This window comes from Branchiostoma belcheri, unplaced genomic scaffold, assembly GCF_001625305.1.
Source record: "Branchiostoma belcheri isolate BF01 breed outbred unplaced genomic scaffold, Haploidv18h27 scaffold6, whole genome shotgun sequence".
Lineage (NCBI taxonomy): Eukaryota > Metazoa > Chordata > Leptocardii > Amphioxiformes > Branchiostomatidae > Branchiostoma > Branchiostoma belcheri.
The window spans coordinates 1,911,691-1,938,166 of record NW_017804242.1 but is presented as its reverse complement, the minus strand read 5'-3'; the positions used below and the strand labels follow the sequence as shown (position 1 = coordinate 1,938,166).

The window sequence follows — 26,476 nt, the reverse complement described above, 5'->3', positions numbered from 1 at the left end:
ACCTCATTTGCATAATTTATGAGGAAGTGCTATAATAGCCCTTGTGTTAAGATAAGGCTTTCAATGATTGGAGAATATGATCAACTCAGATATACATGTAATCCATGCAAATGAGGCTCTTATTTACAAAATCAATGATTAAAATTTATTATATAATTTGTCAACCGCAAGGGTTAACATCATTTGGCGAAGGTATGAGATCGTGGAACTCTTGTTTGCATATGCCTTCAAATGACTCGCATGTACATGATGTAAACTCATATGGGCCACTCAGATACTGTTTTGCCTAGTCAGCCTATTCTATGCAAGATCTGCTTGGAAATCAGAGGCGGTTAAATCTAAGGTCAATGCACTCTTGCACATGAACCAACCAAAGTTCAACTGTATCCCCAAAGTTGCTTTTGTCTCATTGTCCTCCCAGTTTCTCAGATAACCCCTCAGGCCAAAGTACATGTATTGCATCATCATCCTTACGGACGTTTACACCTAGAAGAATACAATGACCGCTTTTAACCTGGGTGAGGTAACAAGATCAGAACTCTTTCAGAAGACACAGCCCCACCCTATACTCAACAGTCTCAAGGACGTTTATGTCTTTGCTTCACTAAAACGAATAGCATAACAATATATTGTTACTATGTACAAACGAAAGCAAATTTCGTATAATCGTGCTCGGTCCCAAGGCACGGTTTGGGACACAACCGAGCCCAGTCTCAAAGTAACGGGTGACTCCGTAGCCTAGAACAGCTGGGGTCAAAGATCAATCAGCTGGTGTAGTGCGTGTGTGTAATGACGTGTTCCTCTCGTCTTCTCAGAAAACGTTATTTTTTGTCCAAATTAGACGTTATCTTGTCAGTATAGGTGATGCAGCATAGGTGAAAGAAGCAAGTATTCCGTGTGCAATCGTTTCAACACATCATTATCGCTTTTTCTGACTTTAAATTCGAGTTTCGGTCACGCTTTTCTCGTGATGGCTCTGAGCCTCTACACTACGGTCCTTGCGAGGACTCTTCTAGCGGTCGTCTACATCTCGAGTTTTCCCGTCCTGGGTTCGATTCCCAAAGATATGAGCACCCCTGATAGCTTTACCCGGGCTGTGTTGGATAGATACGGGTCTGGTGGCAGTTTGACCGTACAAGGCTTGCAGGTTTTGCTCCGGAACGCGTCGAGTTGCCCCGCCGGGACTCGGCTGTGCAGTGGGCGGGAGGGGGCGGCATGCGCGCCGCCGCAAGACTCGTGCAGCTCCACGGTACGTATGTGGTGGGTGGATTTGTAAGAAACAGGGAGGAGCCAGTAAAATCCCTTCTGGTCCCGGGCCAGGGTTCGAACCCACGTCCTCCCGGGCACTAGAGCTTCATAACCAGACGCTCTAACCGCTCGGCTAAAAGGTCTAGACCCGTTTGCCGGATCTGTAAACCAGACGCTCTAACCGCTCCGCTAAAAGGCCTAGACCCGTTTGCCGGAACTGTTGGTAGCGCCTATAAACCCCCCACTGTTACAGATTGATTTGACGTAACGTTAGTGTAGATAAGTAAGTGTATTCAATATTGCCGAATTTGAAGTTCTTTGGTATAAGTCATTTTCGTTCTAGTGAATTGCACTCCATTTTGATAAAACTTTGATAGGCAAAAGACGTTTTATGAATGACCTTTGCCCAACAATCATGCATGATGCAATGACCTGCAATGTATGGCAGTTTATCAAAAAAAGAACTACAAGCCTAATCCATAAAATATTTATATCTACAAAATATTATCAATGACAAATTATTATTAAGTACCAAGCGGACACGTTTGGTTTTGATAGCCTAATTGTTTCGTTTTTCTTATATACATGTATTTCTATGCGTTTTATTGAACTGCTTGATTTGGTTGATAATTTTACCTGACATGGTTGTCTTTTCTCCCTCTGTTCTTCCCGGATTCAGGACATCCTGTAATGTTACCTGTCCAAGTTGTGTGTTTGTTTGTCAACAGCCTTTTTGTTTGCCTAAGCAAAGACAGCTGTATCCAAGTTGCTCACCTCCCTACTAATCCTCCTCAAAGTACTCTGTAGCTGTATTAAGAACTATTGATTTATACCAAGTCGAACCAGATCAGTAAAAAGTCTGTCTCTTAGGCCACACCAATTTAATTTCATGGTTAACGGATTTTTCTAGAAAAATAATTGAGCGGGCGGGCGAAAAAAAATAAAATAAAAACAGGCCTTGGCATCCTATTATGGCCCAAAATGGTACGATAGGAGCCATGAAGTCAACACACCAGGCTGGTTCAAGATTTAAACAATGAATTTTTAACTTTTAATGATACCATTGCATTGAAAGATGGAATAACTGTAACAACTACGAAGAAAAGGACTGTTTTCAACTGTTCAGGGCAAAATATGAGCATTTTGCAGTTGATTCTGAATTTTTATTTTTATTTGCAAATCAGAAAAAAATGAAGCGGGCGAATCCGTTAACCAAGAAATTAAATTGGTGTGGCCTTAGAATAGCCAAGGAAATTTAACCTCCTTAGCTTGGAATAGCAGAGTTTGCTACTTGGGTAACCTAATAGCTCAATAACGTCACATGTAACTGTATCACACAAACACCTGGGTGGAGCAGGTACAAGGTGGCACAGGTTGATCATCTTCGCTCAGTTGGTCATTTATCCTGAATCACGCACTTTGGTGCATGTGAGTGATTCATCTGGAAAATCAAAGCTTTGTATGTACCAGTAGCATTGCTTTCCCAATTCCGCTTTTCTATAAGTGTACTTAATAGATTATACAACAGGTAATAGGATCGGATCGGGTCACGTATCCTGTTGGTATTCTTGTTTATTTAATATATTAAGGTTAATACAACATGTAACCAGGTTCCTGCATGCACACCACAAAAAATCTAATTCTGCTTCTACCACGAAATTAGGTCCCTGGGGGACATGAAAATAATTGAATTAAACGTGAACGGTTAGAGCTAATGCCAAAGTACTAAGCAACATTCACAAAATGGGCACAAATAGTTGCTTGGAGTTATCATGTTAGAGAAATTTGATCAAGCAAAAACAAAAGCAATTTTGTTTCCTGCTGATTCCAAATTTTTTAGTCATTACTGTCTTGGCCGATATTTCTCTCAACAAGCAGGTGCCAATTGATCTTTATCATACTCTATGATATAATAATTTTGCCTGTTTATTTAAAGGAAAATGGTTCATCATTTAAGTTATTCTGTCCACCTACAGTGTATGTCAGCAACAGAGGTGCTACAGATTCACAACATGTCGGCAGACTCAGAGCTGAATGCTACAGGACTCAGGGAGGTCTGTCCAACACTGCTGTACAACCTTGACCGTACCAATGGCTGCCAAAGTCGGGGGGAGAACAGCACGGAGTCAGAGGAGCATGGTGGATCAGGACGGCCCAGCCCAGTTGAAGGTTTGTTAGTTTGTTTGTTTGTTGGTTGGCTGGCTGGCTCAGGCTGGCTGGCTGGCTGTTAGGTCGGTTGTTACTGTTAGGCTGGCTGGATACGGATGGATGGATGGATGGATGGATGGATGGATGGATGGATGGATGGATGGATGGATGGATGGATGGATGGATGGATGGATGGATGGATGGATGGATGGATGGATGGATGGATGGATGGATGGATCATCGGGATGGATGGATGGATGGATGGCTAGATGGATAGCTGGCTAGATGGATAGATGGTTGGATATGGATGGATGGATGGTCTGTTGTTTCAGAGTTAATGGGTAACATTATGTAGTCTAAATCAGGCCAGTGTGTATTATCATAACCAACTGTTCAGTGTTCCAATAATAATGTTCCATGTTGCAGTGTGGGGATACGGTATATTGTCGGTCAGTGTGATCAGCCTGTGTTCTGTAATGGGGGCCATCGTCGTGCCCTTCATGAAGAAGAGGCTGTACACCCTGCTGCTGACCTTCCTCATTGCGCTGGCCGTGGGGGCACTGTCAGGAAGTGCGCTGTTCCACCTCATCCCTCAGGTACAGCATATTTATATACATAATGTCATGTACTATCATGGAAGTTCAGCTCTGGTTGTAAATTTACATTGTGGAGAAGTTAGACTGTTCTCCAGCTCCAAAAATTGGAGTCTCCGGAATGTTCCACTGAATCACACAGTTTTCGTCAGCTTTGAACGAATTGCTCTGAATACAATTTGTTTTTTTATGCACCATTGATCAATCGCTGATATCAAACATACACAAAGTGTATCAGGTATTACCATAACTGTGAGTTTAAACTATGTATTTAGCCACAGCAAAAGCTTAACACAGGCATTTCTTAAGGGATGCCATTGATATCTCAGAACTGGTTTAGCAGAAAGACCATCTCTCTGGACAACCTTGTTAGCTTTGGTCTGCTTACCAAGATCCACAACAATCTTGGGAAACAAACAAAAGTTATCAAGGCTTGACTCCAGGCTATCTATCTATGGCGACCACTTTTGCGTGGTCACCTTAGACAAGTCTGACAGTCACTGTATTTCGATATTTAACCTTTACCCTGCACCCTTGCTGTTCTGCAGGCCTTTGACCTTCCCCCTGAGGAGTACACAGAGAAGGCAGCGGCCATCTGGGCAGGGATCTACCTGTTCTTCATCACAGAGAGGCTGCTGAAGATGGCGTCCAAACTACGACAAAAGGTGAGGAAAGTTCAAAATCAAATCATTGGAAAGGGGGTACATGATTTGCATAGAGCAAGATTAGCAAAGAGAAATCATGACCACTGGAAATCCTACAGTACCATAACAAGCCTCTAGGTTTGTCTATTATCAAATACATGTATGTCCTTTGTTTTGGTAACATCTACCCACATACCAAATATCATAAAGATCCATCCACAACTTCTACAAGATGCACTGTCTACATTGAAACAAACCCACAGATACACAAATAGAATAGCCTTCTTGGCAAAGGAAAAAATAACAATTTTGGTCGCTGTATTTCACTTTTAATTAGATTGAATTAAAAATTGCATTATTCCATATTGAACGTATTGACACCTGTTTTCAAAAATTCTCTTTCTCTCTCTCTCTCTTCCCCAGAGGAAGGCCAGGAAGTATGCCCAGCAGACAGGGAAAGAGCTGAGGGCAGACGTGGCAGTATGTGCGGTGAGGGCACGCACCCTGTCACACGTGGATCCCCACATCACAGAACCTCCACGGCATCACGGACACAGCCACGGTCACGTCTTTCATAACCCAGACAGAGATTCTACAGAGGACAGCAGCACAGAGGACAGGGAGAGTCAAAAGGTAAAGAAAGTTACATACATTGATGAAGGTTACATTTCTAGGTACAACATTATGCAATACAAAATAGATCAAGCAACTAGATGAAAAATATTTTTTTAGTACCCGGTCAGCAAATGTGGGAGCCCTAGTATACAAGCAATTGCCATGATGTCACAGTCAGCAAGTGGTAGGCAAAAAGCAGATTTGATGATTTGCCTTTCAGCAATTTGCATATTTTTTCAAATACTTTGCATGTACATGATGTAAACAAAAACAGCGACCACTGGTATACAAATAAGGAATCGTTGGCACCCAGGCTAGTGTTGTGAAGGAGTCGAGGGAATCTCCCATCATGTTTTTCCTACATTGCTGACAAATGAGACAAAACATGTTTTACTCTCTCTCTATCCATAGAAGAGAAGCTGTTGCCGGGCGCTGTGTTCTAACACGGACACCATCGCGACCGTGGCGTGGATGGTGATATTTGGGGACGGGTTACACAACCTGATGGATGGGCTGGCCATCGGCGCGTCCTTCCAGGTGTCTGTCTTCAGCGGAATCAGCACCTCGCTGGCTGTGCTGTGTGAGGAATTCCCACATGAACTTGGTATGTTCCAGTTGACAGTATAATGCTGCCATTTTTTGCTTGGTAAATATTGGCACTAGCCAACAATGATTAGTACTATTAGGATAGTAGCATCAGCGGGTATTACTATTGTTATGGATTTGTGGACAATAATAACCGTAAAGTACTGGTATCTACAATAACTGCTATGGAAAAAGTGATGTAAGTTATAGGGATATAAATCTAGCCACATTTGAGATTGTGTTAATGTCTAAACCTCAGAAGATGGGGAACAACAGATGCTAAACCGGATGATGAGTGTGAGTGACATAAAAGAGCCTGGTGATGACCTACATCAGCTACATACAGCAACATTCCAGTCAGAAGACCTGAGGAAGATGACTGATAAGCGTGGAAATGGAAGCAAGAGACATAACTACATGTGTAGTTGCATTCTATATACTATAAGAAAACCCCAACCTTATTTTCGGATGTTTTTCTGTATGTTGTACTCTGCAGGAGACTTTGCCATCCTGCTGAATGCCGGCATGTCGGTGAGACAGGCCATGTTCTACAACTTCTTGTCAGCCTGCTCCTGTTTCGCCGGGCTGGTTGTCGGGATCGTGGTGGGAGACAACAGCCAGGTGGGGCAGTGGATCTTTGGGCTGGCTGGAGGCATGTTCCTCTACATCTCACTGGTGGACATGGTAAGTTGCTATAGCTCCTTCCACCGAGGTTTTGTTTTCAGTGTGCTTGTGTGTTGCTTGTGTACACATAGAATATGGTCGAGTGACAGGAAGCAAGTGGGGAAAATGGTGCAACCATAGGCTAACAGGAAGCTAGGCCAGTGGATCTTTGACCTGGCTGGCGGCATGTTCCTCTACATCTCAATGGTGGACATGGTAAGTTGTTATGGTTTCTTTGCATGTTTGCTTGTTTCTGTTGTTTTTATATGCTAGGCACTGACAGTAAGTAACAGCGGTTCCAGAAAAGGTTTTCTCATTTTCAGTCTTCACTTTACTGCACCACTTGTCTATATGTTGCAACACTTTGTTGATGGAGGTTAGACATCCAGGTAATGAGATACACAAGGAAATTCTTACTCAAGCAACTGAAAAGATTTTGAGTAGCAATTTCCTTGTGCGTTTCTGTACATGTTTCCTTGTCAGAAAATGCAGAGACAGAATCAACAAGGAATTCTTGATGTATAAAACAAGAAGTTCACAAAATCCTCCAAATATTTTATAGAGATTTATAACTGGTCAGAGGAGGAGGGGTTGCATTCTGTCATTATTTCAGATACAATGTTGGCAACATTTAATACCCACAGACTGAAATTCTGTCCCCTTCCACTCAGATGCCAGAAATGAATGCTGTAGACGAGGATGAAAAGAAAGGCCAGGAGAAGAGTCAGGACATGGAAGAGAAATCCTCGTCTCTGCTGCGGTTCTTCCTACAGAACCTGGGCCTGCTGGTGGGGTTCGCTGTCATGCTGGTCCTGGCAAAGTTCCCCTTTGAGATCTAAGTTGTATCTTTAGCCATATTAAAAATCAGTAGCCTCCTTTGAAAGGCATTTTTGGAATATTACAGCTGGTACATACAAGCCATCAGCACAAAAGTGCATTAATTAAGGGTTAATGACCCGCCCCGAGGTGAATATGGTGTGATAAAGCCTTGTCAGTTGCCATAACCACCGAATAAAGCCACCAAGTGAGCGCAGCGAACGAGGTGGCTTTATGAGGTGGTTATGGCAACTGACAAGGCTTTATCACACCATATTCACCGAGAAAGGGCGGGCCATTAACGCTATCATCATATAGCTTTCACGATAGCCTATCCAAACTGATGCAGTAAGAGTGACACAATGTACAATTTACCCCTTGCACATGCAGAATAGAACATAGAACATTGTGCCATCTGGAGTCACATGAGGTCACTAGGTAGAGTTCACGTTCGATCTGGGTCACAGGCAGGGAACAGGTGTTCTTATGGGAGTCACACGAGGTCATTGGAACACAAGTTATGTTTGGATTTTTTACAACTAGAGAAGTGTTCCATTGGGTCACCTGAGGTCATATGTGGGTGATTATTGGGTTGTTTAATGTATGGATTGGGATGAATAAATACCCGGTTTTGACTCTATTCGTCACATTACGGCGTCATAAGGAATGTGGAATGGAGCCTTCTGATTGGTCAACGTCACCTGGCTATATGATAATTCAATCTATAAACCCAAAAAGCCTGTCATTAGGTCTGCTAAGAGCTCTGAAGAGTCTGTTGCATCTTCAACCAGACAAGCATTCCTGACAGTTTTTAGATGAATTGTACCAAAGAAAAATTTAGATCAAGTTGCAGTACAGTAGTTTATTTCAGTCCAATAAAGACAGTGTTTTTACGTAGTCCTAGATGTATGTAAGGATGAAGGATAAGTTGCTAGCTTGTTTTAGCTCTATGTATGACATGCAATGTACTTTAATTTGTTTGTAGTCTTTTTTACATGTTTAGGCCATATGTACGTTTGTACTATTATTACATGTTTAGGCTACACTAATTTCATGAGTTGGTTGGAGTCAATGTTACATTTTGTCCCTTTTAAAAACAATATTGAACAAATGTTGCAGTGCAATGTAACTCTCTTGGCACTGAATGTGCTTTTAACAAATGTTACATTGTATGAATTAATTTTGCATCTTCTCCATGTAAACTAGCTCGGAAATGGTCAGAGTATGTTGAACATTCTTCTTCCAGAACAAAGTGCTGTGATAAATTACTACAGTACACTGACAAACCAATAAGAACTGAAGAGATTTTATCATCCTAAATTTCTAGCTAAGGTCGTGTGGTATTTTTATACTTGCAGACAGCTCCACTGATGTGTCTTGTTTATGAAGAATGAAGATAGCCAGGTGGCAACAAATTTTTACAATAAGTTTTATGTATATGTGGTCTATTTTTCTACAATTTGTATCCATATTTGAAGACAAATGGCTGCATATTAAAGGTAGAATCATGATTGTATTGTAATAATGTTGCAACATGAGAGTGAATAATAAACTTGGCAATGGTACTATTGCAATATACACTAAAGACATACTTGTACTGGCTTTGTCCATGGATAAATACAATGCAGATGACATCAATCATGGTCAAATTTCTACTAGCAGGTAGGATATTAATATGTACTACAAAATGAATCAAGCAACTAGATAAATTCTCTGAAGAGTCAGACGTTTCAGATAGCATCTGCTGTCTTTCCATCAGTGATTGAGAAGCAACATTACTCTTGACTTATTTTATATTCTACAATGTCATCATGTAACTTTAATGAGATATTCATGATAATAAGAATAAGACCAGCATCTCATCCAAGCCTGATATATTATTTTGAGCAGTCTACAAGATACATATCAAGGTCTTCTATAATTATTAAGGTCACCTATATATACTTTATGTACTAGGACTAGTATGTACATTATCTTGTACATATTGGGAATGTGATTGACAGAAGAATGTGGCAGCTAAAAGTGACATTTGACTGGGAATATTTCGTATGTACATGTATTTCTTTTTCCACACTTTCACACAAACATGTACTTCATCCGTTTACATACTAGTAGCTTCCTTAGAATGTTCTACAAGTCTTTTTTGGGGGGCGAGCTGATAGTTTGCTTTTTTTCTGAAGGCATATAAGTTCCTGCCTTCTTGGTCCTGATATACCATCAGAAAAAAAGCCTGCCTTATTCACGAATGAGTCAAAATCTTTACCAGTGCTAAAAAGCTACTACATCATATAGTACAATGTGTAGTACTGTAGGTTCCAAACTACAGTACTGCACATGTCATCTGACCTACATACCGTACTTAAGGTCCCCTCAGTCCCCATGTAATTGCATACATTGTAATAAGGAGGTTCACAAATAAGGAGGTGCAAGCCCAGCATCAAAGACAGCATCAAATGTCAAAGCCTAAACGTAAATTTTGCATTTCAAAAGTTTTGATGGAGATGGGAAGGGGTCTTCTGACATGTTTTGTTTATCTCTCTAAGGCTTGACACTGGTCATGCACACTTCTTGTTTGTGAACCTCCTTATTCAGTCCACATACGCCAGGTTCCCCTCATTCCCGATGTACTTGTGTATGGCTGCGATCCCGTGCAGGTACAGGGGACACGGCAGGCTCCCCTCCATCTCCCAACGGTCCTCCGTCGGGTCGTACGACTCGATACTGTCGTCCGGCATGCTCACGCTGTCCGGTTTCCCGCCAGCCACGTAAATCTTACCCCCCAGGCTCGTCGCCGCGTGAAACGTTCGCGGGATGTTCATGTCCGCTACTCGGTACACCTCCATGGTGCTCGGGTCTAACACAAGGACTTTGTTCGAGAAGCCGCCGATCAGGTAGATCTTCGAGTCCATCACCACGGCGACGGCGCAGCGGTTCTCGATGAGCGGGAGTTCCACGGTCTCCCAGACGACGGGGTCGGGGTCGAAGATCTGCACGAGGCTGGAGTCGGACCCGTCGTTGCAGACGCCGCCGATGACGAACATCCGGTCCTGGCAGGTGGCGACGGCCGGGCTGCTGACCGCCGTGGGCAGCGGCACCGTCGCCTGCCACTGGTTGGAGCTCGGGTCGTACTTCTCCACCTGCAGTGTTAGAAATACAGACATGTTGGCAGAACGTACTGCACCTGCACAAAACCCGTCATATACCCTGCATAGCACTTTGGCAGAACGTCTCACATGAGGTCGTATTTGCCTATATAAGGTTAACATCCCGTCTCTAGTTTTCAAATGTTATGTCAGAAAAGATCCTCTGCAACAGGCAAAATACCACTTCTTTGTTTCTTCACTTTACTTATTTTACCAGTAACTACATCTCAGGCCATTTCGGTGGCCTGCTTGTCAGGTAATCCTGGACATAAAAAGGACACACAACAAATGCACAGTACATCTGCAGCCTGCATTTTGTAGAAAATAGGCTGAGAAAAAACTGCTATGAGAGACTTAGAAGAGATGAGTATTATTACTTGGGAAGGAGCACAAAGGAAAGCACAGGACAGAAGACAGTGGAAAGCTGTGGAGGCCCGCATCGTCGACAGATGAGTGCGGTGAAGATGATGATGATGATGATTTTGCAGAGAAATTTCCAATGTTGCAGAACAAAAATTAAGCAACCGGCAATTTTACAGACTGAAAAAATCAGGATAGGGGTTCAATTGTGTCTGTATAATATTTAGGAGCTTTTGTACTTACTGACTGACTTCATGGTATACATGTACTACCATAAAGTCACTTTGGCAGAACATCAGAGTCTTCTAAGCAAGTTATGCATGTATTTTTAAATTGCATGCAAAATGTTTGCCAACATGCAGTTTTGTATGGGTTTGAGTCAGGGCTTAAAAGTGTATATTTGCAGAAAATACATTTGTTACATGTATTTCCAAATTGCAGAACAATATTGTGACATCCTGCAATATTGCAGTTCATTGAAAAAAAAGTATTTCGACCACTGACCTGGCTGAGCCGCTTGTTCCCGTCAAACCCCCCCACCACGTAGATCTGTCCCTTCAGAACGCACGACCCGTGGCGGTAGCGCGCCACCAACAAACTCGCAACGAACCGCCAGTCGTCCAGACACGAGTCATAGCAACACACCCGACACAGCGGCCTCCCTTTAAACACGCCTCCGATGAGATAGATATCGTTGACAAGCGTCACAACGCTGTACTGTTCCTCGTTTCGCCGCGGAATGTTTTTCAGCGGGATCCAGCTGCTAGTGATGGGGCTCCGGTAGTGCACCGTGTTCAGCGTGGCTTCCTCGTACTCTCCCCCCAGCACCAGCATCACCTCGGCGAACCCCGTGGACAACCGGGGCCGGGTGCGCGGACTCTGCAGCTCATGGCGCTTGTACGTCAGCAGCTAGTAAAATAAATATTTATGAATACGTTGTGTTTATTCGTTCATGAAATACATGACAGCGTCATCTTCTATTCTGCACAGATGCTTAATTGTGCATTTTAGGCATCTTGACATAATGGGACTGTTTTTATAGTGGTTGGTTTTAGCAAATTTCAAAACGGGTTGGGGGTAACCAGCTTCCGAAAGTGGGAGAACTTAAGAGATTTGGCGAACTTAAGGCTAAGGTTTTCTCTCCTGGAGGGGAGACATAGATAAGTTAGGGCTTCGTCGTAATGGGTATATTTGGGGCCAAGGATAGCGTAGCCATGCCTGGTAGCGCCTCGCCTCCACCACAAACTCCTGGCACTCCTTGGAGTCGCGGATCAGCGGGTCGGTCTCCACCGTGTCAAGTAGGAACTCCGACCTGACGAGCGGCAGTCGCACGACGGACATGACCTTGGCTAGACTGTCTTTTCTTGTCTCCACGTCGTACCGGACCCAGGCCATTGCGACGTCGAACACCGCTTCCTCTGAGTCCGTGTTGATGTCATCACTGGACAGAAGCTCCATGAAGCTCTCCTCTGGGACCTAGCATAAATGGTTTATTGAGAATATGCAGTGTTTACGGACAACAGATTCACAGGAGATCTTACTTGTTATCTGAATTGTGCTATAGTGAACATAAATGCATCATTACAGCACTTCAACTAGCTACAGAGTATTTAAAAAATGGTCTTACATTGTAATGTATCACTGAAATTGAAAGTGAAAAACACTGTTCGGTACTCATCTTTTGCTAAAATTCTAATTATTAAAGAAATTGTCTAGACATTAGAAATTCCTCAAATGATTGTAAAAGCTCATCCCACACTCTTGTAGGTGAGCCTTATGGAATTGTAGCTGAAAAATGTACCAGTAGATGCCATTTTCTGCAGTTCTCGAATTGCAATGCAATTTATTAGGTTTGACAATTCAATGTAAAGATTGGCATACCTGCAGAATCTCCTGGTGTTGGACCACCTCCAGGAAGTGCTGCAGAGAGAACTCCCTGGCCTTGGTGTACAGCTCTGTGCAGGAGAGTGCGTCGGCCAGGTGCTGCACGCCCAGGCAGTTGCAGGGGTCCAGGTTCTTGGCCAGGAAGCGGCAGCAGCCGTCCCGCAGCGAGGCGCACTGGAACATGCAGGCAGCCTCCAACAGGGCCTGCGCGTTCTGGGACGTGATCCTCACCCGGCCGGTGTACACGTACTGAACCAGCTCACCCATTACACTGGCTTTTACCTGGGGATAATATGAGAAACACTGTTTAGTACAAACTGGAACATGCAGGCAGCCTCCAACAGGGCCTGCGCGTTCTGGGACGTGATGCGCACCCGCCCTGTGTACACGTACTGAACCAGCTCACCCATCACACTGGCTTTTACCTGGGGACATTGAGAAACACTGTTAAAATACAACTGTCTGTTTGTTCATTTGCCTTTGTTTATTCATGAAACACTCAATCCTGATGAGCTCCCATTGGACTGATTTTCAAACCAGTGAAAAATAATCCTGAGCTCCAATTGGTAGTTCTGGGAGGTTATCCGCACCTGCCCGGTGTACACGTACTGAACCAGCTCCCCCATCACACTGGCTTTTACCTGGGGATAATATGAGAAACACTGTTTAGTACAAACTGGAACATGCAGGCAGCAGCCGTCCCGCAGCGAGGCGCAGTGGAACATGCAGGCAGCCTCCAGCAGGGCCTGCGCGTTCTGGGAGGTGATCCGCACCCGGCCGGTGTAAACATACTGAACCAGCTCCCCCATCACACTGGCTTTAACCTGGGGACATTGGAGAACACTGTTAAAATACAATTGTCTGTTTGTTGATTTGCCTTTGTTTATTCATGAAACATTCAATCCTGATGAGCTCCTATTGGACTGATTTTCAAATCAGTAAGAAATAATCCTGAGCTCTGATTGGTAGTTCTGGGAGGTGATCCACACCCGGCCGGTGTACACGTACTGAACCAGCTCACCCATCACACTGGCCTTAACCTGGGATAATGAAAAACACTGTTTAGTACAAACTGGAACATGCAGGCAGCCTCCATCAGGGCCTGCGCGTTCTGGGACGTGATCCTCACCCGCCCGGTGTACACGTACTGAACCAGCTCCCCCATCACACTGGCCTTAACCTGGGGATATTGGAGAACACTGTTTAAAATATTAATAAATACCTGTCTGTTTGTTCATTTGCCTTTGTTTATTCATGAAACAGTCAATCCTGATGAGCTCCTACTGGACTGATTTTCAAATCAGTGACAAATAATCCTGAGCTTCTATTGGTACATGTACATGTAGTTCTGAGATTGGAAATGGCCACAAGCCCTCTAGGCACACTGTTAATAAGGTCTGACGTATCCTGAACTGTGCCCTATCCAGAACCATACTCAAGCACAATTCTGGATATTTGGGTTGCGTGAATGAAAAATTCCAACTAAAAATGCCACAAATTACCCAAAACCCTAACCTCTGCTTGGAGAGTAGATTCTACTGACTTGGACTTTTTGTAATTGTCCATCAAGCTTCTAGGGACCTGACCAATGGAATACTCATTCCAGTTGATATGTATAGCTACTAGTAACCAACCTGTTTGATTTCCACTTTCTCTGCGTTGCTGTCCTTCATGTCGCTGCCGAACATGGCGCTGAAGTACGGGACGCTGGCTGCCAGCACGGCGCGGTGGCACGGGAACTCCACCCCGTCAGCGCACACCACTACGTCTGTGTACCTGGTGCAGGGGTAGAAATACTTTTTTTTTTCAGTGTTCTGCAATATTGCAGAATGTCAAAATTTTGTTCTGCAATTCGGAAATACTTTCTACAAATACACACATAAAAGTCCGGATCTAAACCGATGGCATACAAAATTGCATGTTGGCAAAATATTTTACATACAATTTGAAACATACATGCAAAACTATCAATAGTATCATGAAAGTTTATCTGTGTTGGTAGTACTCATACTAAAATATTGAATTTTACACCAAGACACAGGTTAAATAGAGATCAAATTTTCAGCGACCACTGTCGCCTTCAGCAGGATAATTAATGACAAATCACTTCAAAATTTTTAGTATTACACTCAGTATTTCGAGCCCTGATTTGTGTACCTCCCGTATCATTGGAAATAAGAATCTGAATCTGAATGTAACAAGTCTATGTCACCTTGCTGTCCCGTCATTTCGGAAGATATCCTGTTGTGTTGCTGAATGCAAACTTATTCCCGTGCATTGAATAAATAAAAGACACGCATAAGGATCATATTCATGCTATTCTTTGTTGCTCGCGACCCTTGATTTTTGGATGGTACACCTCGAAGTGACGGCCGTGTCGGTAACTGACCGTAAACTGGTCCTGCATGTAAACTGGTAACCTTGCGTTACCTGCCATGCAGCCGCTGGTCGTTGAGTGCGTCCAGGATGTCTGCGGCGTGCAGGGAGTGGTGGTACGTGGAGTCGTCCTCCAGCTGGTGCCCGTGGCTGCTCAGCTCCGAACCCATCGCGGCGAGGAAGGCTGCCAGCCCGCTCACAGACATCCAGACATCGGCAGGGCAGGGTCAGGCCTCAGAGCTGTCAAGCCACATACCTCTGAGGAATCCTTATGTTGGAAGGTGATTCAGAGGTGGAAACCTGCAACAGTACAGTATTCAACAAGTCATAAGAACATCAGAACGATTTGATTACAGTATGTACATCCAGACATCAGCTAGGAAGGCTGCCAGCCCACTCACAGACATCGGGAGGGCGCGGTCAGGCTTCTGAGACACAGCATCTGACTTCTGAGGAAAAAGTTGGATGTTGGATGGTGATAAAGGTGGGAAACTCAGGTACTGTAGTCCTGTAAAGAAGTCATGAGAACATCATAATATCTAAATGTTGCGCTCTTGAACTTGACAATCGACTGAGACTGAGACCTTGAAATGCCTCTTGAGATTCTCCGGACGTACTGGATGTTGGTAGGGCAGAGGTGGAGACCTGGGACACTGATTTCAAGGACTCATGATGAGAACATCGAAACAATCCATGGCCATTGCATATCCAGAAAACAAGATATCAAAACGGGAAGTTTAGCTGCAGTACCATGGAAAGCCACCAGATGGACCAAAATGTAATCATTATAAATAAATTGTCATGCACATGTCATATTATACTCATTAACAAATACTTTTGTCACACCCTACCAACATACCAAATCTTCTCTAGTTATGCTGTTCACACACACATACGCAAACGCAGCTACGCAAAGAAACTAACACACGCCCCCGAAAACATGGCCTTTATGGCGAAGGAAACGTAACTCTTATCATAAATATTTGCATCATAATATTGACAGTCTCAAAAGTGCCCAGGGTAGTGGGGAGGGGGGTGGACAATCAGTCGACGTTTTTCTAGTGAATTCGAAGTCATAAATAATCGTTTCAGACTTGTACATTGTAACCTGAAGCTAACTCGCCCCCAAAGCCTTACCTCAGGTCGCCAGCCTTTCTCTATATTGCACAAAATGCGGTGTAAAGATCACACCTGGCAAACCCAGCCGCTCTGTCCCGTTCTTTTCTACTTTCAAAATCTCGACCTCTCTAAAGCGCCTCACAGCGATATATCAATATATTGCAGCAAATGTCTTTCTATTGTATACCAGCAAATGATTCCCAGTCTTTAAGTGTCTTTTCTCAAGCACATTCTATACATAATGTCTTTAGATTGATATTCAGGTTTCCGACGGGAAAAAATCCCGGTATAACTTTAAAAGTGCGGATCTTGAAGTGAGTCATAGGGTTGACGCAGTTTTTGAACGTAAAAGTTTCCATCATACGTGCGTGAACTTAACAATGAAGTAAGTTAACGTTATATATATAACGTTATATATATAGGATTGATGCTTAAAGTCTTGTTTCCGACAGATTTTCCTGTTATAATTGGAAACGATGCACCAGCACTCCTTAATCAGTACTAACTTTGTAATGTATCATAGGTTTGACAGAGAACACTTCTCCCGTAATAAGTGGGAGGGATATTACATTTTAAGAAGTGCAGATTTTGTCGTGTTTTCCTGTACAAGTTGGATGTATATATATTATATGATGTACTGTTTTTAATATCTCTAATCTCCCATCATGACACTAAAAAAGCGTTAAATGTATATTGAATGTAATAATTTGATGAAGATGATTTTAAACCCCATAATGCTGGTGGATGGTTACGTTGGACCCGACGAGTCGACGAGCTCTAAAGACATTTTCGAAGCAGAGGTTTAGGTTTTTGCGGGGTTTCTTTTTCGCACTGGAATTTTTTTTCACCTGACCCAAAGTGAAAAAAAATTCCAGTGCAAAAAGAAAAACGATAAAAAAAGCCTAAAGACACGCCAAAATAACCCCAAACCCATGGAGGTACAACGATCTTTTAACTCCATGCAAAACCCAAACCTCTGCTTGGAGAGTAATTTTCGGCATCATACACTACACAACCAGTGGTGCACGAGTGGGTCACACGTGCCGCGCGCACGTGAGTCATGATCATACCCACGGCACGCGCGCTTCCCGGAAAACGAGGGAAGAATCGATATTACCATGCGATTACTGTTCCCCAGGGACCTACTCGTGCAACGTTCGTATTACGTCACTGCCCACGCCTTGATGTCTCATGTAGACAGACGACCTCACGTTGTGGAAAAACACTGAAGAATAGCGGATAAAACAGATCCGACGGAGACCTCTACCTCAACTCATCGGGACCACCTGTACCAGCGACCCGCCCGAGCACTGTAGGCATTCCACGGTATTACCAGGAGAACGAGAGGGCGGTGACGGGAAACCAGCTATGCATCCTATGGATCAAGTGGATTTTTCAGGGGTATGTATTGCGTTTTGCTGTCTCTGAATATTTGTGTATCAACAACTGCGTTATACCTTACTTGTGTCGGAGTGATATGCATTGTTTGATGCACTGTTGTTAACGTTGTTTTGTTTTACAACGTTGTGTTAGGTTTTGTGTTGAAATACCATGCTGGAAAAGATGCTGTGGCCTTTAAAAATGTGTAGTATCAGGTGAATTGATCCAAGCATGAAATATCTATCCGATATCATTGTCCGAGGGCAAGCAAGAATGAATTAATTTTCATGTGGCAAGTTATTTGATTTTTGTTGATTTGGTAAAATTAGCTATAGATGCCTTGCTTCAGTAAAAATGCTCGAAAATGTACTAGTAATCAATCCCTCGCACTTGACAATATTTCTTTGTGATTTATTACTGGAAATGATCTCTTGAACAATTCCCATTTCTAGTCCATCACAACCTCCTCCTTTTTACTACCAATACATTCATCGCCTCTACCATGCACATGCTTGTACGTGTATCTAGGTCACGTGTCTCTGAATGAAGAAATGCTAGAATTCGAGTGATTTATAATTATCCAAAGAAATCATTGCCATTCTTGGAAGACATAATAGCATAATAGGCAGCTATCATGATTAGATTAAACTGTACATGTTTATACAGTATACTTTGATTCTCTATTTCTCATATACTAGGCTCTGACTTATCATCAACCATAATGTAAAGAACACATTGTGACGAACAAAACACTACAGGTAATAATGCAACATCGGTTTAAGATAACATATCTGATATCATTCCCTGATGTATACATCTGATGAATACATCACAATGTGTATGACTCATACCAGGTCATATCATCTCTGGGGTTTTTAACAGTACGTGCGCGGAATGCGTGGCTCGGACATAATTGAATCACTGCTTCACTTAGTCCCAATTTACTGCCAGGGAGTGGTCCGATGCTCCTGTATCCGTGCATAAATAACGTATTGTCGTGACTGAGGCAAATTTACTAAATTTACAGGTATTTCTTGGTATGATTGAAGCTTTGTTTATTCATGAAATACTCGAATCGGCGTGACACTAGCCGCTTTTTATTGAGGTCATGAGGGGAGAGGTCAGGGTCAGACAAAAATATGAAAAATGCAGGCCAACAGGTTTCATACTTGAAGTCCTACCGAGTCCGTAAACATATAGTAGTACAAAGTCAGGCTTGTTTTAGGGTGCCAAGCCAGTGTTGCATTCATTGTACTTGCTAAAAAAAAAAAGAACAAAACCATTATTGTAGAAAATTCGGACTATAGTCCTTTTAGCATTCCACATGCTAAGATACGTCATGGGACTCCATGGATACGTGTATCACAATCTTGCTCAACAGATGAAATATCCACATTCATTCATAGACATCCATTTAAACGTCCTTCTTCTATGTGTTTCCGAGTTGTTTAACACCCTCAGAGTACTGGAAATCGCGGTCTACATCTTGTTCATTTATGATCATAATTTTAGCACAAACAGTCTGTCTTTACAATTTACAAGTCCTTGTTATATGTACTTCCCAGCGGTTTAACACCTTCCACGTACCAGAAATCTACTACCTACTGACGATAACAGAAATCACGGTCTATACATCTTGTCCATTTATGCCGTTCAATTTTTAGCATAAACATTCATTTAGAATCATTTCTTCTGCGTATTCCCCAGCTGTTGAACTCCTTCGGGAGAAGCCCGTCCTGGGAGAAGATCGCCGAGACGTCCTCGGGGCTGCAGGAGGACTTCACCGACTTCAACTTCTGGCGAGCGCCGCTGCCTCTTCTGTCCGAGGACGACATCAACACGGTGGATCCGGTACCCGAGTTTAACGACTTCAACTTCTGGAGAGAACCCATACCGGACATCGATCTCAGTATGGACATGCTAGAGCTAATAATATAATGTGGAGTACAGTTGTGTTTTTGTTTCACTTCAACACTTTTGGATCCAGTACCCGAGTTTAACAACTTCAACTTCTGGAGAGAACCCATACCGGACATCGATCTCAGTATGGACATGCTAGAGCTAATAATATAATGTGGAGTACAGTTGCGTTTCTATTTTTTTTTTAATTTTTTGCAGCATCGTGTTTGACAGAATTACCTTGTAAAGTGTACATTGTAAAGGATATACTGACTTATTTGGTCATTCAACGCTGAATACGACTACACTTTCATCTTGGAAGTCCCTCTGTGTTGGTCATTATGAAACAAATTTGAACTGCACTTTCCAACGACTACAGTAACATTGTGTTACATCACACACCCTACCTCCATGCCGAATGACAGGTCATTTGGAAAATAATTTAAAAAAAACGGCAGATAGAATGGCAGGAGAAGAAGGGGAGGAAACACAGGGAGAACAGTAAAATAGGGATGTGAAATATAAAGGCAGAATTCGACACAAATTACCAATTTTCAAACCCTTCTATGGTCAATATTGTATGTTCACAATGTTAAATAAGTACATTTTCTATTGTTAGCTACAGGTAACTGCAATATTTTGATGTAAATGTTTTTGTAGTGTGCTAGAACGTCCCAACTCAATGTTCATAATGTACCAGAATTGTAAACTGAATAGACACGTGTATCGTTACATGTTTATAATGCTCAATGTGATGAAATGACATTTTGCAATCTGATGTTGCTTTGGTGCTATTTTGAATAAACATTGCAATTAAAAGATGATGACTATTGATGTTGACCACTGACCTATTATAAACTTTATTCATCAATTATGCAAAGGCCTTTATTCTCAGATACATATAGTACATGTACATGACATTGACATAGTCCTATTATCGATTGTAGCTAATTTATAACATTTCCTCGTTGGTTTTGCAAAGTCGGTCCTGATTTGAATAATAAGCACTGACGACGCCAATCATCAACTAAGCAACCTAGATGCCAAAAAAAACATAACAATCCATGGAACACTTTTAAGTTGTTCTCTTTCAAATCGGCCCCCGCTGCTCCCCTGCAGTCCCACAAGAGTTTCTACTAAGATAAAATATACATAAGGTCTCCTCATAACTAGTACTTCTTTCAGTTACTCAGTTCACAAACCAACCAGTCAGCCAGTGAAAACCTGGACGCTTTGCTGGATGCCACCGTCTAGTAGTATTGGTACCGCTATGACATTAATCTCCAAGCAGACCCTACGGTGGCAAGGCAGCAGCCATTGGAAAAGCAGTGACCATTCATCATCATCAGTGACCATTAGCCATGGTCACCGAAGGTAATAGTCACTACTGCTTGGCCAACGGTTACAGCCTTGTCACTGTAGGATCTGCTTGAAGATTATATGATGAAGATGAAGAAGACCTTTATTGTACATTTTTGCCCCCCTGGGCTAAGCACAGGTCACAAGAATACAATCATATACACATACATGTATACATACATACATATACATATAACTTTTACATGTATATAAACGTCTAATGTATTCTAGCCTTTTCAACTTCCTCTCGCTTCTTAGTAATTGTATAAATGACTGAGGCTGTATGAGAAGTTAGATTTGGTTTATCAAAGGCTAACAGGAATATAAATTTTTCACTACTTGTCAAGTATCTAAAGTGGGGAAATTTACTTAAAACATGACCGAAAAGTATGTTTATAAGACACTCGCATGCCATCACTCCTTGAAGTCGTGCCAATACCGTATCTAGACTGACTTGCGTGCCAACAATTAATGTCGGCTACCTGTCCCGCGTCTGCACCGATGACGCAGGTTGTGCGTTTAGGGACACGTGGAAGAATACTAGACCTATTGATGAATGTCACTCTCGGGAATCGAGTGACTTGCTTAAATGTGACAACCACATGACCATGCTCTGCGTTAGCGACTTGAGTTATTGTCAACATGTCCATCAAGACAGCCTGAACACACGGCATACATGTTGTTGCTTTCCTCTAAATCGCTTAGTCTTAACTTTCTGTTCAATGTACTCGTCACTTAAGGCAGCATGTAAAGATGATGTCCTTCTTAAATTCTTAATCCCACTCCATCATTATTTGCGTCATCACGGCGACTAAGTCTGACACCACAGTGATGGAAGACTGAGGCCTGACAACAGAGGTTCCCGTCCTCCGAGGATTCCCCGTAACTGAAGACGACAGGCCCGTTTGTTTCCTGGATGTACCACCAGTTCGGGACCCTGCTGGCTCATTCAGGCAGGGGTGTCGTCAGCAGAATACCGGGGATGAATAGGAAAGGTTTGTACGTCACGCTTACTTGTTTATGTATTTCATGTCCTCTGTTTGCCTCCACATATACATACATTTAGTAGAAGTTACTAGTAAGTAGAGATAGAACCTTAGATTGGTAGAAGTAGAACTTTATGTTAGCGCAGGGTTTTATACCATTCTTCAATGCATTCTGTACTCATCGCGCTTGTCAGCTTGCAATTAGCCCTCAGGCAATAAAGATTAATTATTATGATTATTGTATCTGGAACATTTCATCTCATATGCATGGTTCACAGGTGATACTGGTTTGAACAAACCTGTTAGACTGTGTGCAGCAATGTACTTGTGGTCGTAGAAAACGATGTTGACTGCTGTAATGTTACTATATGACATTGACATTGCCGTTGCGTGCATTCGAATTCGTCAATGACAATTGGTAGAGGCTATAAAATTTGAGGCTATAAAATTTTAAAAGCGTTGTATTATCGTGATAGGGAAATACAACTCTACAAAACTGGACGGAAATATAAAGTTAACAAATAACAGAATTTCATCAAGTATGATCACTAATTATCCATGGTGATGACCTATTACGGAATGTACGACTTTTGACATGGTGCAGTTTTCAATTCGGTTAATTTTATGTAAAGTTTAACAATACAAAAGTACTCCAAAATAAAGTAAAACCCTTACGAAATGCACGTAGAAACATTAGGCAGACTAGACTAGACATTTACCTCTTTATTATGGGTTCACCACACCACGAAGTGGTGTGGTGAAACCATATTGCTTTTTCTGATGTTTCTTCTCCTTCTCCTCCTCCTTCTCCTCCTCCTGCCATATCTTTAAATGGATTCAGCTTCTTCATTTTAGGGCCTAAGGTCCTGAAATTTGGTATGGAGGTACAGTGGGCAAATACCCCTAGGCGTTTTTTAAATTATTGTGATACAGGCTTTTAGAATGGTTTTATTTGAGTTTTTTGGCTGTGTAATAGCTAATGTATTACTGTGTAAGTGTGCAGTGTTTACCACATTTGGACATGAGTCATCACAATGGCATGCAAGGCATCAACCAATAGGCATGCAGCTTTCCTCTATTCTCCTTGCTGATTGGCTGTTGGGATTTAACTGGCTTAACTTCATTTACACCTGCACAGAGCCATGCCATACTGACAGTATGTCTGTATTCAAGTGTTTTGGTAGGTATTTTAAGCTTTCCTGCTCCAGCATTGGAATGCGGGCTATGAACGCTTCTTTTTATCTTGAAAATCAACAGTTTGCATTATGCAATCCTAACCAATAATGTAGGGAATAGCTATCCAACTGTTGTAGTCTTAGTTGTATGTTACTTCATACTATAGTTATATCAATGTAAAGCATTGTTTTCCCTTGTGTTTCTCATTCTTTCCCTGCCATGTGGTAAAATGTGGTGAACCCATCGCTATATTTGCTCCAAAGCAAATATTGGCCTTTCTAGTTTTATGATTACAATACCTGTATATCCCATTGCCATTAGCCTACGCGCATGAATTTGCAAATGATAAAAATAAACAAAATGAAAAATTAATACGGATGACCCGGTTACTGACATTCGATGCATAATACATTTCTTGTGGGTCACATGTGATTCAATCGATGTATTTTGTCGGCATGCGTGGTGCATGGTATCAAACGTAGCATCAAACAATGCGCGATGGTTTTGAAATTGTCAAGTCTTCAAGAACCTAGATAGATGTTATATTCCACACAACCTCCTTGGTTTGTCCAAATCATCAACAAGACACCCCATAATCAACCGAAATTTGCGCCTGTTCACATTCTATTCATTGTTCTATATACGCCTAGGCATAATCATAGAATACATTTAAAAGAAGCTGTAGAAGAAATACCACCTTGCTTTTCACCTGAGAGAACTTGCTCACCTTAACAGTACTAAGCATTTAAATAATGATTCAATGAATGAAACTGCATCAATGAAATTGAATTATGATCGTTTACTGTTAATTGTTCTAGATATCAATAGACTTGAAATTAATGTTTATAAAATGTGTTGATCGATACTGAGAATATGTTTTTGTAATATTAAGGAACGGCTTTATGACCATATGATTAACGATCAAGACTACCTCCATATCAGTGACAACACATTGAGATACGATCTAATATGATTCAGAGTCATTGAAGCATAAGATTAACCAGTGAACCGTAGGAGCTTTGAATTATTTCCGAAATACACGGGAGACCCGCGCAAAGGTTGCGTTGAAGACTAACAAAGCCGGGATCTGTGATATATCAGTCACAGCTACATGTACTCTTACCACATTCCTATCCTCAGATAAAGGCGTCAAAAATAGGTCTTATGTCAGTAGCAGATACCCGGTAAATGCGACAACAAATTCCCGTTTGGCGCTATCTTTTTGGCCTTTAGTCGCTACTACCGTTAAGGGAGTAGCAACGTTACTCAATTGTTTCCATCGATGTTAGATTTATTACATACTATGTATTAGATCCGGGGACAGCGAGTCATTGAAAACACCCGGATACAATAAAAACAATGACAACCGTGCGAATTGACTGATCGGCTCGTAAAATGGGTTCTGACAGGGGCTCATCGCGTGGGAGACGGGCAGACAAAACAATGGGATGATATTGCGCGATGAGTAATAGAGAACTGTAGCGGCCACGGAGCGGACCGTATGTGTGCCGATCGTCTGTGTGTGATTGTACAGGATAAACCATGTACAGCGCCGATCAGGAGGATAATAACAACAAGGATGCAGAAAACGCACAGACGGCGTCTGTTGTACGGAAAAGCGGTAGGTTCACGGTGTAAGAACGATAAATGTTTTGTGCTGGAATATTACAGCTGTGTCCGGTTGGGGAGGGGCCAGCCGGTGTTAATGGCAGGCCCAGTATTGTGTCCTTGGGAAAGGCACTTTCACCTGTTTCCTCACTAGTTAGACTCAGGTGAAAATGCCTGAGTATAGCTTCGTTTAAAGTTAGAGTAGTTAGAACGTCCTTTCACGCGGCGGATGGGACGATAAGCTCCGGTATTTGAAACAAGCAAGTGCAGAGCTGAATACAGGTTTTATTGCTACCAGATGGGGATTAAAGGCCTAGTAACTCTACTGCAACCTGAACTGTGTATTACAGAATGCAGTGTGCAAAAGCTCTATTTCGTATTATCTCTCTATAGAGGACTAGTAATGTCCTTGTCAGAGCCAGTGGGTCGGTTTTGTGTATTTATTGCGAGAAATTTATGTGGTAGAATATGCCACAGTTAGCAGGTGGATTTTGTATCTGATATTTTGTTTCATAGCAGAGGTATGGCTTCATCAGGTAAATGTCGTCCGAGAGTACAAAGTCAATCTATTGCGAATTGAAAGTCCTTTTATAAAATGTAGCATTCATTGCCTGTTTACCCACCCGTATTGTATTAAAGTGTTGCTGTTATTAATGGCGGAATTTCGTGTAATGGTGGTGAGTAACCTTGAGGCGGGGTCGAGGTCACGTGATCGATCCAAATTTAACACATCTGCCTGAGAGCAAATCGTCGATAAACGTCCAGGATGTTCCGACATCACACCATTTCTGTATCTGTATAGCCGGTATAACCGCTATAACCTTCGGCATAACACATCAGCTTCGCTGGAACGCGGTGCGGCGGCAGCTGGATACTACGATATTGCACCGAGTGCTCTGTTATACCTCGCCTTTGCGCAACACATCCAACTGAAAGTGCTAGCGTTGTTTAAAGATATCCAGTGATGATGTCCCTATAGCTACTGTACTTAGTGGCAGTGAGTTCCACTATACGATAGTTCTAAGGAAAAACGTGTTCTGTATCTTAGAAAGTTACATAGATCAGACATAGATCAGTTGTGACTATTCAACCTGGTACCAAATGAATCTTCCTATCCTTAATTTCAAAGAAAAATCATTGATACGTGCAAATATATAGACTGTTTTTCAATTCAACATTTCTCCTTTGTGTTGTCTTCCGTTCAGGTAATGTCCAGGTGCTCCGGACTGTTGTGGAAGAGAGGGAGTCTCGATCCACGTCGTCATCCGTATCCAGTCAGGTAAGGACGGATATCGCATGATGTTCGGGGATGTATCTAATACATTGTACCTTTCATTATAGGTATCAAAGACGTATCAAAGATGACGCTTTATGGACAATCTCACTCTCACTCACTCTCTCCCATGAGTCAGCCGTCGGGGCAGCATGATGTTTGGCCAAGTTCTTCCACTGCTGGCGGTCCTCCGCCAGTCTGGCCATCTGGTTGGCTGTTAGACCAGTCCACTCTTTAAGTCAGTAAGGACAATCTATGACTTAAAAATCTAGAAAAAATATCTTGAAAGTTCATCTGTGTTGGTAGAGATCATTATGAAACAAGTTTGAACTGCATGCAATATCCAACACAAGAAATTGGACTCACCCAAATTTTCGACTGTACAACTCCAGTCTTTGTCAAGGAATGAGAAATCTAGAAAATCCAGAATCTAGAAAAATTGGTACATTCTTGTTTAGATGTTAGATCAGTTCGCAAAGGTAGCCTGGTGGCATGTTATCTGTCTCCTATACATGGCAAATTGCTACTCTTTCCTGCCGCTTCTGAAGACTCTTTTAGAGGCAAGTACACAAACGTATGGCGCCAAGGCGCGGCAACTATT

General features: G+C 42.3%; 3 protein-coding genes across 3 annotated transcripts; 2 read left to right on the top strand and 1 right to left on the bottom strand.

Moving 5' to 3' along the window:
* Positions 1-754: 754 nt before the first annotated feature.
* On the top strand, positions 755-7,509 carry LOC109482375 (zinc transporter ZIP14-like). The gene is made up of 8 exons (XM_019785075.1): positions 755-1,249; positions 3,225-3,417; positions 3,823-3,992; positions 4,538-4,654; positions 5,057-5,266; positions 5,660-5,852; positions 6,330-6,517; positions 7,168-7,509. The coding sequence occupies exons 1-8, from the start codon at positions 971-973 to the stop codon at positions 7,333-7,335; spliced, it is 1,518 nt and encodes a 505-aa protein (XP_019640634.1). The 5' UTR covers positions 755-970; the 3' UTR covers positions 7,336-7,509.
* A 2,313-nt stretch (positions 7,510-9,822) lies between these two features.
* Positions 9,823-16,314, bottom strand: LOC109482368 (kelch-like protein 24). The gene is made up of 7 exons (XM_019785064.1): positions 16,213-16,314; positions 15,130-15,375; positions 14,334-14,475; positions 12,697-12,981; positions 12,034-12,291; positions 11,320-11,724; positions 9,823-10,449 (listed from the first exon to the last, which is right to left on the bottom strand). The coding sequence occupies exons 2-7, from the start codon at positions 15,279-15,281 to the stop codon at positions 9,901-9,903; spliced, it is 1,791 nt and encodes a 596-aa protein (XP_019640623.1). The 5' UTR covers positions 15,282-15,375; positions 16,213-16,314; the 3' UTR covers positions 9,823-9,900.
* A 1,054-nt stretch (positions 16,315-17,368) lies between these two features.
* LOC109482413 (phosphatidate phosphatase LPIN2-like) lies at positions 17,369-20,290 on the top strand. The gene is made up of 2 exons (XM_019785125.1): positions 17,369-17,595; positions 19,282-20,290. The coding sequence occupies exons 1-2, from the start codon at positions 17,563-17,565 to the stop codon at positions 19,510-19,512; spliced, it is 264 nt and encodes an 87-aa protein (XP_019640684.1). The 5' UTR covers positions 17,369-17,562; the 3' UTR covers positions 19,513-20,290.
* The last annotated feature ends 6,186 nt before the right edge of the window (positions 20,291-26,476 follow it).

Excerpts from the sequence above, each read along its gene's own strand:
- LOC109482375 (XM_019785075.1), top strand. The coding sequence starts at position 971 with ATGGCTCTGAGCCTCTACACTACGGTCCTTGCGAGGACTCTTCTAGCG. Across the intron at positions 3,993-4,537 it reads TGTTCCACCTCATCCCTCAG|GCCTTTGACCTTCCCCCTGA; the intron begins GTACAGCATATT and ends GCTGTTCTGCAG. Across the intron at positions 4,655-5,056 it reads CGTCCAAACTACGACAAAAG|AGGAAGGCCAGGAAGTATGC; the intron begins GTGAGGAAAGTT and ends TCTCTTCCCCAG.
- LOC109482368 (XM_019785064.1), bottom strand. The coding sequence starts at position 15,281 with ATGTCTGTGAGCGGGCTGGCAGCCTTCCTCGCCGCGATGGGTTCGGAG. Across the intron at positions 14,476-15,129 it reads GACCAGCGGCTGCATGGCAG|GTACACAGACGTAGTGGTGT; the intron begins GTAACGCAAGGT and ends CCCCTGCACCAG. Across the intron at positions 11,725-12,033 it reads TGGAGGCGAGGCGCTACCAG|CTGCTGACGTACAAGCGCCA; the intron begins GCATGGCTACGC and ends TTATTTTACTAG.
- LOC109482413 (XM_019785125.1), top strand. The coding sequence starts at position 17,563 with ATGCATCCTATGGATCAAGTGGATTTTTCAGGG. Across the intron at positions 17,596-19,281 it reads ATCAAGTGGATTTTTCAGGG|CTGTTGAACTCCTTCGGGAG; the intron begins GTATGTATTGCG and ends CGTATTCCCCAG.